Source organism: Camelina sativa, chromosome 2, assembly GCF_030686135.1.
Source record: "Camelina sativa cultivar CO46 ecotype springtype chromosome 2, ASM3068613v1".
Taxonomy (NCBI): domain Eukaryota; kingdom Viridiplantae; phylum Streptophyta; class Magnoliopsida; order Brassicales; family Brassicaceae; genus Camelina; species Camelina sativa.
This window is the reverse complement of record NC_141881.1, coordinates 24,982,071-24,998,326: the sequence shown is the minus strand read 5'-3', so window position 1 is coordinate 24,998,326 and position 16,256 is coordinate 24,982,071. Positions and strand designations below refer to the sequence as shown.

Below are 16,256 nucleotides of genomic sequence, written 5' to 3'. Positions count from 1 at the left end.
CTGTAGAGTGTAGATCGTCTTTTTTTTTTTTTTTTTTTTTTCCAAATTCAGATTCACTTTCTTGGATAAAAGAAAATTGATCCATTAAAACCATACAGTATTAAGATATGTTACGGTTTTCAAATGATATTTTGATTTGGTTTATTTTGGATCGAATTAACGAACTGAACACGTGTACGCGTCTAAGAAAAGAAAAAAAGATTTTGTTCTTTTAAAAGAACTCTGACTGTGTGTACGTTTCTTGGCTGGTATTTTTTTTTTGTCGTCACTCGCTATTGTCTCAAATGCGAGAGAGAGAGAACAAAGATTTAACAAAGATCTTTAAAAAAAGAAACAATTAGATATTTGTTAAAAGAAATTTAGTAAAAATAAAAAACAAAAAGAGTGAGAACAATCATTGTTAATTCAAAGGTTCGTAGTTATGAAGAATTTACTATATATGCTAGTTACAACTTACAAGTTGTCTATAATCTGAAATGAAAATTGTATTTATGCGTTTCAAAATATTTGTATCATCATTTTTACCCTCTTATAATGAACTTAAAAAATATCTTTCTCTTTACAGTTGCTAAATTTTCTTGTAACTGTAATCTTAGCTCAGTGTACACCTCATTCAATTTCCATATTTTGTTGTCATATGTGAGAAAAACAAACAGCATTCACAATCACAATAACTGGCCAAAATAAAATAAAATCCACCTAAATAATAACTTTGATCCAATCATCCAATTTTTACAGCAACAAACTAGTTTCTCACGTGAGACCAAAGCTGCAGCTGCTTCTGAAATCAATCACCTCTTTCGTTTACACAACAAAGAAACTCAATACAAAAGAATCACCATGACAAAATGCAAATACTATGATTTTTTGTTTGTAGACCAGTATTGTTAAATTGTTAATCATGGTATCATTTGGTTCATTTTTTTGGACTTCATAAAATATAAAACACACGTAAGTGAAAACTGGATGTCAAAATTGTAATTACCATGTAAAATGTTCGTGTCTAACATTAAACTTAATTATATTTGTCTCACATTGTTTATTTTTTTACCTAATTAGTTGCTCTAGAATATAGCGGAAAAAATAAGAAGAAGTTATTGGTTCATGGAGTGGAGTGTAAAACATGGATGTAATTTTAATATACATTTTTAAATCTAATTACTTGATTTTGATATGGATTTATATATCATTATGATATACTTCAAATTTGTCATTTTGTAATTTGTACTATAACAATGAAACTTGTCACCATATTTTGTATTTCAAAGTAATTGATAGAATAAATAACACAATCAATTGACAAAGTGTTTACCAAATAATGTAAAATATCTAATCTCATACTATAATATCTAATCTCCCAAAACAAAAGATAATTATTAAGCTTTTAATATGAACAAACATCATTTTTATATGATTCAATATCCCAAAATTGAACCAAACCAAATTTTGAACTGACCGAGCCAAACCAAATCGAGAAAATTGGCCCCAGTCGAAAGAGTTGAAAGTACGATTTTCAAAGTGATAGCTTTTTAAGTTCCGATTAGGAAAGAGAGAGTACTACTAGTCTACTGCGAGTGGAGTGCTTGCTTGATCATTTGACATTTGCTCTCACTAGACCGACCACGAACACCAAGAGCATACTCTTAGCTCAGTATGTCACTTATTTAACTTCCTTATATTGTCATAAAACTAGCATTCACAATCACAACAAAGAGACGAAATGAAACAACCACCTAAATAGCTTTGATCCAAATTTACAGCAACAAACCAGTTTCTCACGTTAGACCAAAGCTACAACTGCTTCAGGTCTCAAACCTCAACCCTTCTTTTAGCAAAACAAAAGAAAAAGAAAAAGCACACAACTTTCTTTGATTGTTCACAACAGCAAAAAGTTCAATCCTTGAAAAAGAAGAAATCATCAAAAGGGTTTCTCTCCAGGGAGATATGAAGGAGAACCCCATTCCACTTGATTCTTCTTTCTATTAAAGATTCCACTTAGATTCGGCAATAGCACTTTCTTTGAGACCACTGAAGTTTTTGTCTTCTCCAGTTTCTTATGGACAGGTTTCTGTTTGGGAGCTTTGTAATGTTGTTGCGGTGATGATTCAGTTGCCATCTTCATCTCAGCTTCTGCTAGAATCCTTGTCGCCGCTTCCTCTGCTTTCTTCTGATCTCTTTCACGCCATCTCCTGAGTTCTCCTTCAACAGCTTTCTTAGCAGCATCCGCCATAGCTGCTTTCTTCAACGCTTCTTCTGTTGCAGTCTTGAGCTTCTTAATCTCCTCTTGTGTTGTCTCTAACTTCTTCAGTGTCTCGTTTTCACTCGCTTTCACTGCTTCCACCTGAGCCAATGCAGCAGCCACTTTCAATTCCGCTAACTTATCGCACACCTCAGCTCTCTTGCTCAGTGACTTGAACTCCTCTTGAGACAGTGTGACGCTCTGAGATCCAGATTCAGATGAAGTCGAATTACGTGCAGCGTTGGTCTTTTCAGAAATTGACTTTATCTGTTCAAGCGCCTTTGTCTCGGCAGCTTTTGCCTCTTCGGCTTCATCTAAAGCGACCCTTAGATGTAGCTCTGATTCTTCAAGTGCCAGATGTGCACTCTCCGCTTCCTTCATCAACTCATCAGCTTTGTTTCTCATTTCCTCAGCTTCTCGTCGAGCAGTTTCGGTCTCCGTAGATATCTGATTGATGGTTAACATCATATCTTCCAAAGCAGCATTTGCTTTAGATTCCTCTTTAACACATTCTTCTAGCTCACTCTTACTTCTGCTAAGCTTCATATGAAGATCTCCAGCCACAGATTCAATTTCAGCCTCCTTTGCTTCAACTTCACTATGCTCCATCTTCACATTCTTCAGTTCTGCTTTAAGAGATTCCACTAACTCTTGCAAAGACTTCTCTTCTTCCACAAGTTTCTCAAGTAAACCCTTAGCTTCATTCAACTCCAAACTCACACCATTAACCGAATCCATATCAGATGCTTTTGCAGTCTCCATTTGCTTCTGCAGCTCATCGATCTCGTTATATGTCTCCGTCAACTGCACTTCAAGCTTTTTCGCAAACTCAGGGTCAAACTCGTTCTTCAAAGCGAGTGATTTCTTGGCAGATTCTTCCATGCCAGCTTTATACGAGTGCTGCTGAACCTCCTTCTCTGCAAATATCTCACACTGTTCTTTCCGGGCTTGAGAACATGCAAGCTTCGTCTGTTCAACTGATTCATTAACAGCTGCGATTTCATTTTTTAGCGACTCAATCTTCTCAGAATGAACTTTAGTCACTTCCTTGGCTTCCTCCACTTTACTTAAAGCAACAGTCTTTGTTTCCAAAATCTCATTTGAAACCTGACGGATCTTTCTCAGCTCTTGCTTCGCGCTTTCAAGCTCCTTACACACCGCTTCATACTGTTCCATATCCCTAATCCGAGCATCACTACTACCAGAAACAGAAACATTTTCTTCGATTTGACTCTTAGCAGCTTCAGTCGCTTTATTTGCAGAATCTCTCGACTCATTAACCGCTTCAAGCTTACGAGTAAGTTCATCAACAGTTCTTTTAGCCCAATCAAGCTCACTCAACGCTTGCTCTCTGATCGTTTCAGCATTCTTAAGCTGTTCCTTCAACTTACTCAACTCTTTCTGAGCCAAGTGAAGCTCTGTTTGCTTCACCAAAACTTTCTGCAAACCACAAACACAGTTCAGATAATAAAAAAACCTCTTAAAACACAAAACTGCTAACGAATCAAATCAAATGAAAATTACCTCAGCAGACTGAGGATTAGGTTTCCGAATGGCTGGTCTCTCTTTCTCAGCAGAGAAAGCAGCTTCACCGAAAAGGTTAACCGCATCTTTAACAGATTGAAAAGGAGCACTTGTGTCAATCTCTCCAACCTCCACAACGGGAGAAGAATCAGAAGAGTCTCTACGTCCCTTCTTAGCAACCATTTCGCATTTTCTTTCTTTTACAGTCTAAAAAAAATCAAGATTCACTACCTGATACAGAGAGATAGTTCAAAAATCATATGGTTTCCAATTAGTGATGATTCCATTAATAGAAGATTAAGCAAATTAAGCAATTTTTAACAGTAAACACACACACACACAAACGGAATAAAACAAAACCCTAAGAGCAGGTTATTAAGGGAAAGATTAACCTAACTAAGACCAAATATAGTACTTTTCTCTAATTTGATCTGCTTAAAACACAATCATCAAGATTTGGGACAGATTCTATAAATCAAAGAGGCTAAAACGAGAATACAAAAGCTTCTCTCCCACCGACGATGTGGTGACCAAAAAATTTTCGATTCCGTACCTGATCTTTCCGGTTTGAAATTTATCGTTTTTCAGAGCCGAAAACGAAAACCCAGAAACGTGAAATCGAAACCGCGCCAAGAAAAATCAAGGAAATAATCTTAAAGGAGCGATTTTTATTTTTTTTCTCAGGGGGAGAAAAGACGATCGGAGGAAAAAGGAAAGATATCTCCGGTGTCGAAGACGATGAATATAAATCGGAAAGGGAGGAAAAAGATTGGAGCTTTGAAAGAGATGAAGAAGAAGTTTTGAAATTTCTTCTGTAAATCAGAGAGAGAGAGAGAGAGCAAAGTCAGTGGCGAGGAGAGAGAAAGAAAGAGACAGAGAGGAGAGAGGGACATAGAAGGGGAAGTGTATTTGGTTGACAAATGGCAGCTTTTTATTGGTCACCGGTAAACCTAATTTGTTTGGTTTATTTTTTATTTTATTTTCTTAGCAGCAACTAATTTATTTGGACGGTGAGTAAATCATCTTTTTACTTTTTTTTTTTATATGTCATTTACTAAACAACCATACAACAAATTCAATACTATGATAATGATTCGATATCAAGTTAAAAGTGAGAAATTTAAGTTGATTTTCAAAAAAAAAAAAAGTAAGAAATTTAAGTTAAATTCAGAAAGAAAAAAAAAAAAAAAAAAAAAAAAACTGTAGAGATTGATATGATATGGGCAAATAATAAAACTATTTGGCACGTGAACGAGCCGACATGTAACTATGTAAGTCTAAAAAGATAGACCTGATTATTCATTTTGTTTATATATAGCTTGACTAGTCAAATATTGAAATGGGCCAAGGTCTCAAGGATGATCATTTTGACAATGATTTGTGATTGTACTTCGTGTGTATATATATCACATTTAATACGAAAATATAGAGATCTCCTTCTCTCCTTTGTTGCAATTTTCCATGGGAACGAAGAGAGCATTACTCTCTTTCAATATCAATTTATTACTACATTTTATATATGTAATAGGATAATAATTACGATTGTGATTATCCATTCATATCTCTAAAGTTTCTATTCCAATAACTAATCAAAGAGCATGTTCATTCATAAGTTACATTAGCGTTGTTAAAATTGATAAATGACCACTAAAGTTAAACACTTGAACTTCTTCACTGAAAAGAATAGAATATATATTGATAAACAACCAACTTTGTATTAAAAAGTAGGTGAAAAATTAGTTAAACAAAGATTAAAATATTAATCTTTTCGGAAGCGTAACGACTTTTTATGTCGTTTAAGATTCTCTTAATGGCGACGAAAGAAGCTGAACCCTCCTAGTTGTTCAACAAATGCTTCGATTTCATCTTCTTCTTCAAGCCCAATCTGCAATTTGTTTTCGTTAATCAACTTGATTGATACACTATTGGAGTAAATCTAAAGGTAAACTAACAATAATGAATACCTCATTGGGAGTTTGATTGAATTTGATTCTAGTTCCATCGAAGAGGAACCTAAAAGTTGATATTTGTTTTCCAACTTTGTCGGAATATGCTTGCATCATCTTACGGACTTCAACGTCCCTCTTAATCCGGAAGTACACACATACGTCATCCTGTTTTATACAACAATACAACAATTTTAACATGGTAATATATATAAACGCATCTTAACTCATCTTAGTTTATTTTAAAGGGATGTACGTAAATAATGATCAATATATCAACCATATATCGCAAGATTTATTCAAATACCTGACTTTTGATCTTGACGGTGATATGAGACGACGGAACCAACGGTTTCTTGTCAGACGCCGACATTTTCACTTTCTCTTTGTGATTTTTTGGATTGTTTATGAACTGGTTAAAGGTACACGCAATACGGAGTAAATATATATACACACAAATGTAGACACATAAGTAAGATATAGATTCCAACTAGTATAAAACCTTCTAGTTTTCTGTTCCCGTTTTACTAGTATTTTTTTTTCTTCTTTTCCCGTGGCCCGTGGGAATTGAGTATCATCAATAATTGATAGTTAAGGCTTAAGATCATCACAAGCTTTTATGGCACCCTTTCTGATTTTTGCTCACTTTGACCGAAAGAAAGAACTAAAATCAATTTTTTTTCTTTCTCAAATTAGTAATGTACCTTCTTCAACAAAACAACGTTCACGTTACTTGTTTGTGTACAACAATAAAGATTAAAGACTTTGGCTTTTGCACAAAAAAAAAAAGACTTTGGCTATAATCCAGTATGGACTTTAGCTATAAGCCCGTAAGGATTTCCAACTTCAATGTGCCATGTTTGTCTTTCGTATGCCATTGTGTAAAAGCAGTTATGATTTATCAAGCTCTCGTTTGTTTTCATTTTTAAATAAAATTATATAAATATCTTTTGTGATTTTTGATTTCCATTATCTATTTAATTTTTGTTGACTTTGTTTCATTTTTTCTTCGTGTATGATATGTTTTCTCTTTTAGTTTGACTAGTTTATTACGTTCTTATATGTTTTCACTTTTAGTCAAATACTAGATATCTTTTATACGTAGATGTATGTAAATGTAATGATGTAAAGAGTCTAAGAGGAAATACAGAAAAGGAGTACAATTTTTATATCTAGTATTTGACTAGCTAAAAGACATAATTGTGCAGCATTTTTTATTTATCAGCAACTATATTTTTGGACGATTAGTAAATAACTTTTAAAATCTTCTTTTTACTTTTTGTGTAGCATAATTTGTCACATAAAGATTAGGTACGTAGGAGATTGATATGGGCAAAGAAAACTATCTGGCTCGTGAAATACACAACATGTATGACTAAAAAGATAGACCTGATTATTCATTTTGCTATGTATAGCTCGACTATTCAAAATGGGCTAAGGCTTTCTCCAAGGATGATCTTATTGACAATGATTTGTAATTTTGTACTTGTATATATATATATATATATATATATATATATATATATCACATTTAATACGAAAAATAGAAAAATATTCATCTCTACTTTGTTGTAGTTTTCCATACGATTGAACATATTCTTTGGTTGTTACATACATATATATATATATATTTTTTGAAAAAGGTATATTGTTACATCTTTCGTGACAATAATATAACTTCATTTAAATAACTTAGATAACTCTAGATATCAACTAGCATGTTCATGCAACCATAACCTTAATTAGCGTTGTTGTGACATTGATAAATAACCAGCTTTTGTATTAAAATATTGGTGAAAACATAATGAAACAAGATTATTATTATGAGTCGAAGTAATGACTTTTTATGTCGTTAAGATAGGATGACTATGGCTGAACCCTGCCGTTTGTTCAACTAATGCGTCGATTTCATCTCCGTCTTCAAGCTCTAGCTGCAATCATTTTCTTTTCTCAATTTTGATCCATATATAATTGGAGAAATTCTTAATTATGAAATACAAAAAAAAAAGAAAAAAAAAAGAACCTCGTTGGGAGTATGATAGGGTTTGATCCTAACTCCATCGAAGTGGAACCTAAAACATGACATTTGCTGTCCAACTTTGGCGGAATATGCATGCATCATTGTACGGAGCTCAACGTCCCTCTTAATCCGGAAGTACACACATATGTCATCCTGTTTTGTTATATTTACAGCAATTTTTATTAACATGATAATATACGCATAACGCAGCTTAACATTTAGAGCGGTTAATTTTCGCAAATCACAATCAAACATATATCAAGATTTATTCGAGTACCTGACTTTTGATCTTGATGGATATATGAGACGACGGAACCAATGGTTTCTTGTCAGACGCCGACATTTTCACTTTCTCTTGTGACTGTTGGATTGTTATGAACTGGTAGAATTGTTAACATGCAATATATATAAAATATACACACACACAAACAATGTATCTATTTGTTTACCGTGGGAGAACTTTGACTCATATCATTAAATATGAATCTATTTGTTTACCGTGGGAATTGAGTATCATCAAATCAACCGTTGATAGTTACAAGTTTACAACCATCACAAACTTTTATGCACCTTTTCTGATTTTTGATATCTTTGACTGAAAAAAAAAACTAAAAATCAAAATTTATTTCATAAGCGATCGGAAACATGAACGGTCTCTAGTAAAATTAAGGTCTTTAGCTAGCCTATAATCCTGTATTTAGGAGCCATACAAATTTCCAAATTCAATATGCCATTGTTTGTGTTTTGTCTTCTATTTTTTTTGTGTAAAAGCAATTTGATTTATCAAGTTCTTTTTTGTTTTCATTACTAAATGTCTTTTTATGACTTTTATTTTCCATCATCTATTTAATTTATTGTTGACTTTGTTTCAATTTCTGTTCTTCATGTATGATACGATTCAGTTTTAGTTTGACTAGTTTATTACGTCGTTTCTTGTATGGCTTTTACTTTTAGTCAAATTCTTTTCTACGTTATATGTCAATGTAATAATGTAACTTCTTTTTTTTTTTTGATTTACTAAGAGGAAAAACAAAAAAGGAGCACAACATAAGTATACTTATAATTCAAGGAAAAAGACAACATAAAAATCAAAACCAAAAAGACACCATTACATATAGACACAGTAACTGTGTTGTTTCTTTTTTTCTTCTTTTTTTCTTTTCTGGTTTTCCAATAAAGTGGCAACACGATTTTACAGCATTTTTATAAGAACAAACAACTTCAAAGAAGAAGGAATCATAATCGTGATACTAAAGGGGAAGGGTAGCTCCAAATCATCTTAGGAACCATTTTTTTTTGTGTGTGTGGGTAATTTCAAGAAAGACAATAAAACATAAAAGAACATTGCTTTAGATGTGTAAGCAGTGTGACTTTTTTTATGAGCAGCAACCCAAATCCATCTTTTGTGTCTGTCAAGAGTCCACAGCTGGAGATTGCATGCAGCAGAGCCATTTTTTCTGAAACCAAAGAAAGATCCCATTTTGTGTGACAATGGATATCAAGATTTCAAGTTAAGGAGATAAAGATGAAGAAAACTTACAGGCTGAGGTTTACTAGGATCTCCTCCTCCAGACTTAACATGTCCCTCACTGGATTTACCAGGTGAACCGGGTTTGCCACCAGTCTTTTTCTCATCCCTAGCTTTGTTGAATATCACAGTGAAACCTTCTGCTGAGGCTGGATCATTCACATCCCATTCACCAAATTTCGGCAAGGGACGACCTTTGTCCTGTTGTTCGTTCATATATAAAAACCAAATGGTCAAACCCAAAAAAAAAACATCAAGAAACAAGTTCAAACTCAGTGTCAAAATGTAACCCTTGGTGCCAATTAGATGAAATGATTGTCTAAAATGAGTATAAACTCTAAACCCCTGAAAAGAATTAACCTTCCTTCATTGTAAGCAAAGCAAGTCTTAGGTGGCCGGGAGCAAACCACATAAGACAAGAGGCTTAAGATAAACCGAAAAAAGTATCAACCGAGTAAAATACAAAATGAGGACTTAACCTTTTATCAAGTGTATGAGGATAATGGTTTGTACAATTTGCCCAAACTGATCATGTTTACATTTTATAGCAAACAATACACACCACAAGTCAAAAAGATTACCAAAACCAAACCAGAAGCAAATTTCAAAACGTTCCTATCAACTTCTATTATCCAATTAAAATTAGGTGAGAAAAAAGTGATAAACCAAAGTTTGATACTACAAGTGGATTCCAATATTGTCTCTAAATAAGCAAACAAATCCACAAGGGCAAAAAAGATCTCTTGCTTGTCCATAAACAATGCCACACAACATTCATCATACCTCTTTCACTATCAAATGAATCAAAGAACAATCTCGGGACGAAAACAAAAAGACAACAACTTCTCTGTATCAATCCTAAATCCATCTCAAATCCAAAAATCAGAAACTCAAAAATCAAAAAATCTAAGCTTTAAAATCAATCAAATTCAGAAAAAGTGTCAAAAATTAAATAAAACACGAGATCCAGAATAAGAGATTATCAGATTCATCAGCAAGACAATATAAGCTAATCAGAATCACAATTTTGCACATCTGGATGTTTCTTTTAAATCCACATATCTAAGATTCAGAGGAATCAACAAAAACCCTCCAAGCAAAATGAAACTAAAATTCTCAAAAACCATACAAATCGAATTCATAATAACTGTTCTATATATACACACCAATGACCAATCATAGGTTCAAAGAAAAGAGAGGAGATTTGAAAACGTACCGACATGGCGTCTGCAGAAAGGAGAAAGATTTATCCCAAGAAAAATGGAGAAATATTATAGCTTTAAGAAGAAGAAGAAGAAGAAGAAGAAAGAAGAAAGAAGCCGCCGAGAAAACCAAAGGAGAAAAGAAGAAGAGAGAGAGAATCTGGGGAGAAAGACCAAGACGCAAAAGAAAAAAAAAAAAGAAAGAAAAATCAAAAGAGAGACTTTTTAATTTTTTGATTTTTGATTTTTTTTCTCTTTTTTTTTTTTTTCTTTCTTTCTTTCTAAAAATTCTATTTTGCTTCTTCTTTATTTTATACTATCTCTCTCTCTCTCGGTGCGGTGTCTGTAACGGTTTATATAAACGGAGTTAGAAGACCTCAAGTGACGTGTAAATGTCTTTTGGTTTTTCTAAACGGAAAGATGAGCTGGCTAACGACTGTTTATAGAGAGAGAGAGAGAGAGCATATATGTTGGTTCAGAGTTCAGACCGATGCAAAGCAAGTGACTTGCTGGCTCTGTTTTGTCTTTTTCCATTACTCTTTTTTTTTTCGTCTTTATTTTCAGCTAATAAAAAAAAGTTTATTTAATGGATTATAAATTTATAAATCGTACACAGATGGTGTATATCAATTTTGCTACTTCTTTTTTTTTTTTTTTTTTTTTTGTCAAATGATGAAACTAGTTGTTCACTGTAATTGGAAATTTTAGTCTAATCAAGTGGCCTATTTGTTTAAGAAAAAATTATTAGTCATTTTCCTAACAACGATTGATTCTTTAATCCGTCATCACTCGTCTACCAATTTTCCTCCACTTGCATGTATTAATGATTTTAATTTTATTATTATTACAATAAACAATATGGATTTGGTAAATTTAATAATTGTTTTGCTGGTTTTGCGACAATTTTGTTCTATAGTAGTATTTCGTTTATTTATATTCCTAATAGGTGTAACCAAGTTTTGTATAATAATAGTGATCTAAAACATGTTTACATGTATGATGTAAAATAAAATTTGTTAGCAGACTAACAGACAATCAACACATTTAAGCATTAAAAATTTATATTTGTGGTTAACTACAGGAGGATGCTCACGAGTGGGTACTGCAAAATGGAACAAATCCAGTGATGCAATCTGACGAACTGTTAGATTCTGTCTGCATCAAGATCCCCCATCAGACACCATCCCAACACAACAACCAGTTTCTCGTTGTTCCGACATTATTCATCATAAAAAGATTCCTCAACGACACAGAGAAGACGCTTTATATTTTTTGCTTCCATGGCTCTGCATCATTTTTCTCTGAACCACATTATCTGAATTGGTTTTTGGTGAAAGTCCAGATTGGTTACAGGTGAATGAATTCAGCACATGATTTGACAACACAGCTCCAGCTATTAAGAGCTTGTTCTCCCCACTCCTGATTTTGTATCTGTAAAGAAAAGAAAAAATTGTAAGAAACGAACAAGCAAACAAACAAATACGAACTTTAATGCAAGTGGAGTTTAAAGACAGCGTTTTTAAAACCCACCTGGAAGATTAAGAGATTTAATCAAAGTCTCCTGATATTTCTTTTGAGTTGTATTTGGCAGAGAAAGGAGCCAGTAACGGTCTGTATTGCTTGTCTTCTTCTGTATAACAGTACAGGCTTCAATGCATAAGTTTCTGGAACTGACTGGCATTCACAGCAAGAACTATTAATGAAACAAGAGAGAACACAATAATCACTATGATGCAAAATTTATTGCCAATTAGGGAGGAGAAGAATGGGTAAGATGCATACTGTGAATCAGACAAAGCGGTTCCTCTAGAGAACATTACACTGAACATCCAGCTCTTCACCGCGAAATCATCTGGAGAAGTAGAAACACATTAGATAAGAACAGAATATAAGAGTTTCATGAAAAGTAACAATCATAAGGATTAAGAACAAACCTACAGAGACGCAGATGCTTGAGAAAAGCATTAACTCTGATTTGCATAGGGAAGTTGATCATATGATTACTGTTACAGATTGTCCTGGTGTTATCTCTTCATGTTACTTTGCAAGGCCTTCAGCTTCTCCATGACCACTGTCAAGGTTTTGCGTGAATCTTGTGAAACGCTCGTGGATGTTATGAATCCTCTAGAAAGTAAATCTTTCAGGATGATATCAGTCCCAGAAATGCTGGTTTCTTGGGAAAGTATTCCATTGACAAGAGCTTTGTAAGTAGTCGCGTTAGCTAAAAATCCATCTTGTTTCATCTCTTCATAGAGTTCAAATGCAGCTTCCATATCACCTTTAGCACAAAGTCCAGAAATTAATACATTGTACGACACGAGATCAAGCTTCAGCCCACAATTGCTCATGACGACTCTCAATTCAAGGGCCTCTGTAACATCACCATTCTTGCAAAACATGTGCATTAGAGTAGTGAAACTAGCAATAGTTGGAACCAACTTCTTTTTCAGCATAGACCGAAGAAGCAGCGTAGATTCTTCGGCCTTACCGCATTTTGCAAGCGCTCTCACCATTGCACTCTCAGCTACATTTGCCGGACATATCTTACGTTCTATCATCTCATCCTTCAGCACAAACGCAGTCTTTATATCTCCCACTCTACAAAGACCGTTAAGCAGACCAATGTACTTCCGACACTCGGGAGATAGACCTTGCTTTGACATTTCGTGCAAAAACATGCGAGACTCCTGGAATCTGTGGTTCCTGTTGAGGATGCTTATGATGGCTTCACAAGTACTTTTATCAGGGGTGATTCCCAAAAGGGTCATGACATTAACCAGATCAAATGCCCACTTGATCTCTCCATTTGCACAACACTTAGAGATTAGCATGTTGAACGTATACTTGTCAACTTCAAAACCTCGGCATATGAATGCTTTCAATATCTTAAGACCAATCTCCAACATGTTGGATTCACAAATCCCAAGGATAAGAGAATGGCATGTGAGCTTGTCAGGTAAAATGCCACCCAGTATCATGGATCTATATAGCATAAAGCTTGTTGATACGTCTTTCCTCTTTGAATACCCATGCAAAAGAATATTGTAGGTAGTCAGATTAGGACCTCGACGTTGGTTCCCCATCTCAAAGAGTATGTCATGTGTCCTCTCTATTCTCCCCATCCTTGAGTAACCATCAATCATTGTATTTGTTGTGACAGCATCAGGGGTAAGGCCAAGTTTATCCATTTGCTCCCGAAAATAAATACCAGCTTTCCATTGGCGCGCCTTGAACATACCATCCACAAAACAGGTATACATCACCTTGTTGGGAAGTAAATTACCTCGAGCCTCAGCTTCCTTAGCAAATAGTATGGCAATAACAGTCTTACCCTTCTTACACAACCCAGAAATAAGACTTGTATATGTATAACTGTCAGGCAGAATGTTTTGCTGTACCATCTCACAAAAAAGTGAGACAGCCTTGTCCAAGTTCCCTGATTTACACATTGCAGTGAGTAGTGTGTTGTACATTACAGTATCAACAGCTGCAGGAACATCACGGAGACTTTTAAGAAACTTCTCTCCCTCTCTCAAATGCCCACCTTTGCATAATCCCTTGAGCAGGCTACCATATGTGAAGAACGTTGGGTGATGACCTACTTTGGTCATCTCATCAAATATAGAGAACGCTTTTAGCCCTTCACCCGAGCTTCCATACCCATTGATAAGACAATCAAAGCTAATTGCGGTAGGAAGAATACCATCACTTGTCATGCAACGCATAAATTCTTCTGCCTCACCCACTTTACCAGCTTTACATAGCGTAGTGATAAGTACATTCATCGTGAACTGGTTTGGGATATGTCCCTCGAGGATCATAGCTTCATAAATTCTTAATGCTTCCTTTAAGCATCCCATCTTGCAACAATTGTAAATCAGGGTTGAGTAGATGATGCCATTTGGACTAAGGCCAGTTCGGTAAATTCTACACACTATCTCCTTAGCAGTTTTCAACCTCCCCACCTTGCAAAATCCATTTATAAGAGCAGAGTATGTGATAATATCAGGATCGACACCATCTTTGCTCATTTCATTAAGCATAAAAACTGCTTCATCCAAAAACCCATTTTTGCATAACCCATCAATCATTCCAGTGTATGTTATTCTCCCAACAGAGACCCCATTTCTCTTCATTCTCATGTAAAAGCCTCTTGCTAGGTCAAACTCTGCATTCTTGCACAACCCATCTAAAAGTACACCATAACTAACTTCATTAGGTTTAAGACCTTTTGCTTCCATCATATAAAACATCTTCAAAGCCTCTTTAAAGTTTCCCTCACTAATGTGTCCATCAATCAAAGCATTGAAAGTAACATGATTCGGGGATAGTCCAAAGGTTAACATCTCGTTCAAGAGCTGACGAGCAATGACCACCTTTCCTTCATTAGAAAACCCATTAATAAGCGTATTGTACGTGACTTCATTGGGGTTAATCATCCTCTTCCTCATATCCCTCAGCAACAAATAACCTTTGGCACTTCTACTGCTTCTACACAAATCGTGGATAAGCATATTATAAGTACAGACATCAGCGTCGACCCCTTTGGACTTCATGTGATCTAAAAGCTCAGTAGCCGCTTTGAATCTTCCCTTTTTACAATACCAATGTAGCACAGTATTGTATGTAACTATAGTTGGGGAATAACCACTCTTCTCCATCTTTTCCATGAGATACCACGACTTTTTAAAGCTCCCTTCAGCACAGAGCTCATTAATTAGTATATTGAAGGTAGCTACATCAGGACAAATCTTTCTCTTAAGCATTTCCTTCAAGAAAGACCAGACAGACACATCCTCACTACTCTTTACAATGGAACCTAGCATTGTATTACAAGTATATACAGAAGGGCTGAACCCGTAAAGACCCATCAAACGAAATATTTCCAGAGAATCTTGAATCATGCCTTCTTTCAAATATACTCTAATCAAAACGTCGAAAACAGACGGGTTGGAATTGCAAAGCCGGTAAGTGGTCATCAAAGCACCAAAAACAAAGGTTGATTTACCACTCATCAAAGTTAACTCCTTCAAGATTTGCCTTGCAGGGTCATACATTCTAGCTCTAACTAATATATGCGTAGTAATACAAAACAGCTGAAGAATATGGTCAGTCTCCAAACCGGGCCGCTTAACTACCCATTTAAGAAACTTCAAAACCAGCTTCCCATGAACTGGTCTAAGACGAGCCTGTCTATAATCCATGTGATTTAGAGATCCCCAACGGTCAATTGTAAGAATGTTATATATGCTCTTCTCCATATCAAATCCTGTTCCATAGACCCCAAAAAGTTCAAATCTTTAGCAAAACCTTCTAGATGATTTCAGGAAAAGAAAACATTTCAGGACTCCAAATTCAGCAGAATCCACTAAATTGTTCCTTTTAACGTTTTAAGAACTGATATTCTAAAACCTCTCCACTCAGAATCATGCTATATACTATACATGTACAGATTAGATTGATTTAAAGTAACTATGGGGACGCAATAAGAATACGAAGCAACCAAATATAAAAAAAGAGAGACTGACCAGAGACACCAAACGCTCTGTTAGAAGCAGAATCATCTCGTTTCGAATGTTTCACAGCGCCGCTAGAAAACCCAGCTTGAGAGAAACTCACGAATTGCGAGAAACCGAGACGCAACAGAGAGATTGCTCCATTTCTGTGAGAAATTAAGCTTGAGAAACCAGACATGGCTGCTGCTTCTCCACACTGTCAATTCAAAATTGCTTCGCCTCCTCCGCTGTGTTTCCCATCTCTCTCTCTCTCTCTCTCTCTTGCCACAAGCTGGAAACGT

The 16,256-nt window shown here is 35.0% G+C and overlaps 5 protein-coding genes across 8 annotated transcripts; all 5 read right to left on the bottom strand.

The window, feature by feature from the left end:
* Nucleotides 1–1,721: 1,721 nt before the first annotated feature.
* Nucleotides 1,722–4,674, bottom strand: LOC104732381 (WEB family protein At5g55860). The gene is made up of 3 exons (XM_010451915.3): nucleotides 4,317–4,674; nucleotides 3,764–3,994; nucleotides 1,722–3,679 (listed from the first exon to the last, which is right to left on the bottom strand). The coding sequence occupies exons 2-3, from the start codon at nucleotides 3,944–3,946 to the stop codon at nucleotides 1,919–1,921; spliced, it is 1,944 nt and encodes a 647-aa protein (XP_010450217.1). The 5' UTR covers nucleotides 3,947–3,994; nucleotides 4,317–4,674; the 3' UTR covers nucleotides 1,722–1,918.
* A 750-nt stretch (nucleotides 4,675–5,424) lies between these two features.
* Nucleotides 5,425–6,209, bottom strand: LOC109127677 (putative small ubiquitin-related modifier 8). The gene is made up of 3 exons (XM_019232890.2): nucleotides 6,017–6,209; nucleotides 5,728–5,877; nucleotides 5,425–5,648 (listed from the first exon to the last, which is right to left on the bottom strand). Exons 1-3 carry the CDS (start codon nucleotides 6,080–6,082, stop codon nucleotides 5,571–5,573), a joined length of 294 nt encoding a protein of 97 aa, XP_019088435.1. The 5' UTR covers nucleotides 6,083–6,209; the 3' UTR covers nucleotides 5,425–5,570.
* Nucleotides 6,210–7,487: 1,278 nt separating this feature from the next.
* LOC109127040 (putative small ubiquitin-related modifier 7) lies at nucleotides 7,488–8,078 on the bottom strand. The gene is made up of 3 exons (XM_019231179.2): nucleotides 8,007–8,078; nucleotides 7,733–7,882; nucleotides 7,488–7,640 (listed from the first exon to the last, which is right to left on the bottom strand). The coding sequence occupies exons 1-3, from the start codon at nucleotides 8,070–8,072 to the stop codon at nucleotides 7,554–7,556; spliced, it is 303 nt and encodes a 100-aa protein (XP_019086724.1). The 5' UTR covers nucleotides 8,073–8,078; the 3' UTR covers nucleotides 7,488–7,553.
* A 689-nt stretch (nucleotides 8,079–8,767) lies between these two features.
* On the bottom strand, nucleotides 8,768–10,790 carry LOC109129066 (protein NOI4). The gene is made up of 3 exons (XM_019236649.2): nucleotides 10,474–10,790; nucleotides 9,270–9,458; nucleotides 8,768–9,186 (listed from the first exon to the last, which is right to left on the bottom strand). Exons 1-3 carry the CDS (start codon nucleotides 10,477–10,479, stop codon nucleotides 9,142–9,144), a joined length of 240 nt encoding a protein of 79 aa, XP_019092194.1. The 5' UTR covers nucleotides 10,480–10,790; the 3' UTR covers nucleotides 8,768–9,141.
* A 572-nt stretch (nucleotides 10,791–11,362) lies between these two features.
* Nucleotides 11,363–16,256, bottom strand: LOC104732347 (uncharacterized). 4 transcript variants are annotated; one of them, XM_087489117.1, is made up of 5 exons: nucleotides 15,988–16,256; nucleotides 12,394–15,728; nucleotides 12,242–12,311; nucleotides 11,990–12,152; nucleotides 11,363–11,890 (listed from the first exon to the last, which is right to left on the bottom strand). In XM_087489117.1, exons 1-2 carry the CDS (start codon nucleotides 16,151–16,153, stop codon nucleotides 12,484–12,486), a joined length of 3,411 nt encoding a protein of 1,136 aa, XP_087345243.1. In that variant the 5' UTR covers nucleotides 16,154–16,256; the 3' UTR covers nucleotides 11,363–11,890; nucleotides 11,990–12,152; nucleotides 12,242–12,311; nucleotides 12,394–12,483. The 4 variants fall into 4 exon arrangements, with proteins under 4 accessions (XP_087345243.1, XP_087345247.1, XP_087345249.1 ...); XM_087489121.1 differs by having other exon boundaries at nucleotides 11,990–12,133; XM_087489123.1 differs by having other exon boundaries at nucleotides 11,990–12,129.

Coding starts and splice junctions, on each gene's coding strand:
- LOC104732381 (XM_010451915.3), bottom strand. CDS start 3,946: ATGGTTGCTAAGAAGGGACGTAGAGACTCTTCTGATTCTTCTCCCGTT. Junction 3,680..3,763: donor CTAATCCTCAGTCTGCTGAG/GTAATTTTCATT, acceptor TGTGGTTTGCAG/AAAGTTTTGGTGAAGCAAAC.
- LOC109127040 (XM_019231179.2), bottom strand. CDS start 8,072: ATGTCGGCGTCTGACAAGAAACCATTGGTTCCGTCGTCTCATATATCC. Junction 7,883..8,006: donor CCATCAAGATCAAAAGTCAG/GTACTCGAATAA, acceptor ATAACAAAACAG/GATGACATATGTGTGTACTT. Junction 7,641..7,732: donor CCTATCATACTCCCAACGAG/GTTCTTTTTTTT, acceptor AAATGATTGCAG/CTAGAGCTTGAAGACGGAGA.
- LOC104732347 (XM_087489117.1), bottom strand. CDS start 16,153: ATGTCTGGTTTCTCAAGCTTAATTTCTCACAGAAATGGAGCAATCTCT. Junction 15,729..15,987: donor CAGAGCGTTTGGTGTCTCTG/GTCAGTCTCTCT, acceptor TCTATGGAACAG/GATTTGATATGGAGAAGAGC.
- LOC109129066 (XM_019236649.2), bottom strand. Junction 9,187..9,269: donor ATCCTAGTAAACCTCAGCCT/GTAAGTTTTCTT, acceptor CTTTGGTTTCAG/AAAAAATGGCTCTGCTGCAT.
- LOC109127677 (XM_019232890.2), bottom strand. CDS start 6,082: ATGTCGGCGTCTGACAAGAAACCGTTGGTTCCGTCGTCTCATATCACC. Junction 5,878..6,016: donor CCGTCAAGATCAAAAGTCAG/GTATTTGAATAA, acceptor TGTATAAAACAG/GATGACGTATGTGTGTACTT. Junction 5,649..5,727: donor TCAATCAAACTCCCAATGAG/GTATTCATTATT, acceptor AACAAATTGCAG/ATTGGGCTTGAAGAAGAAGA.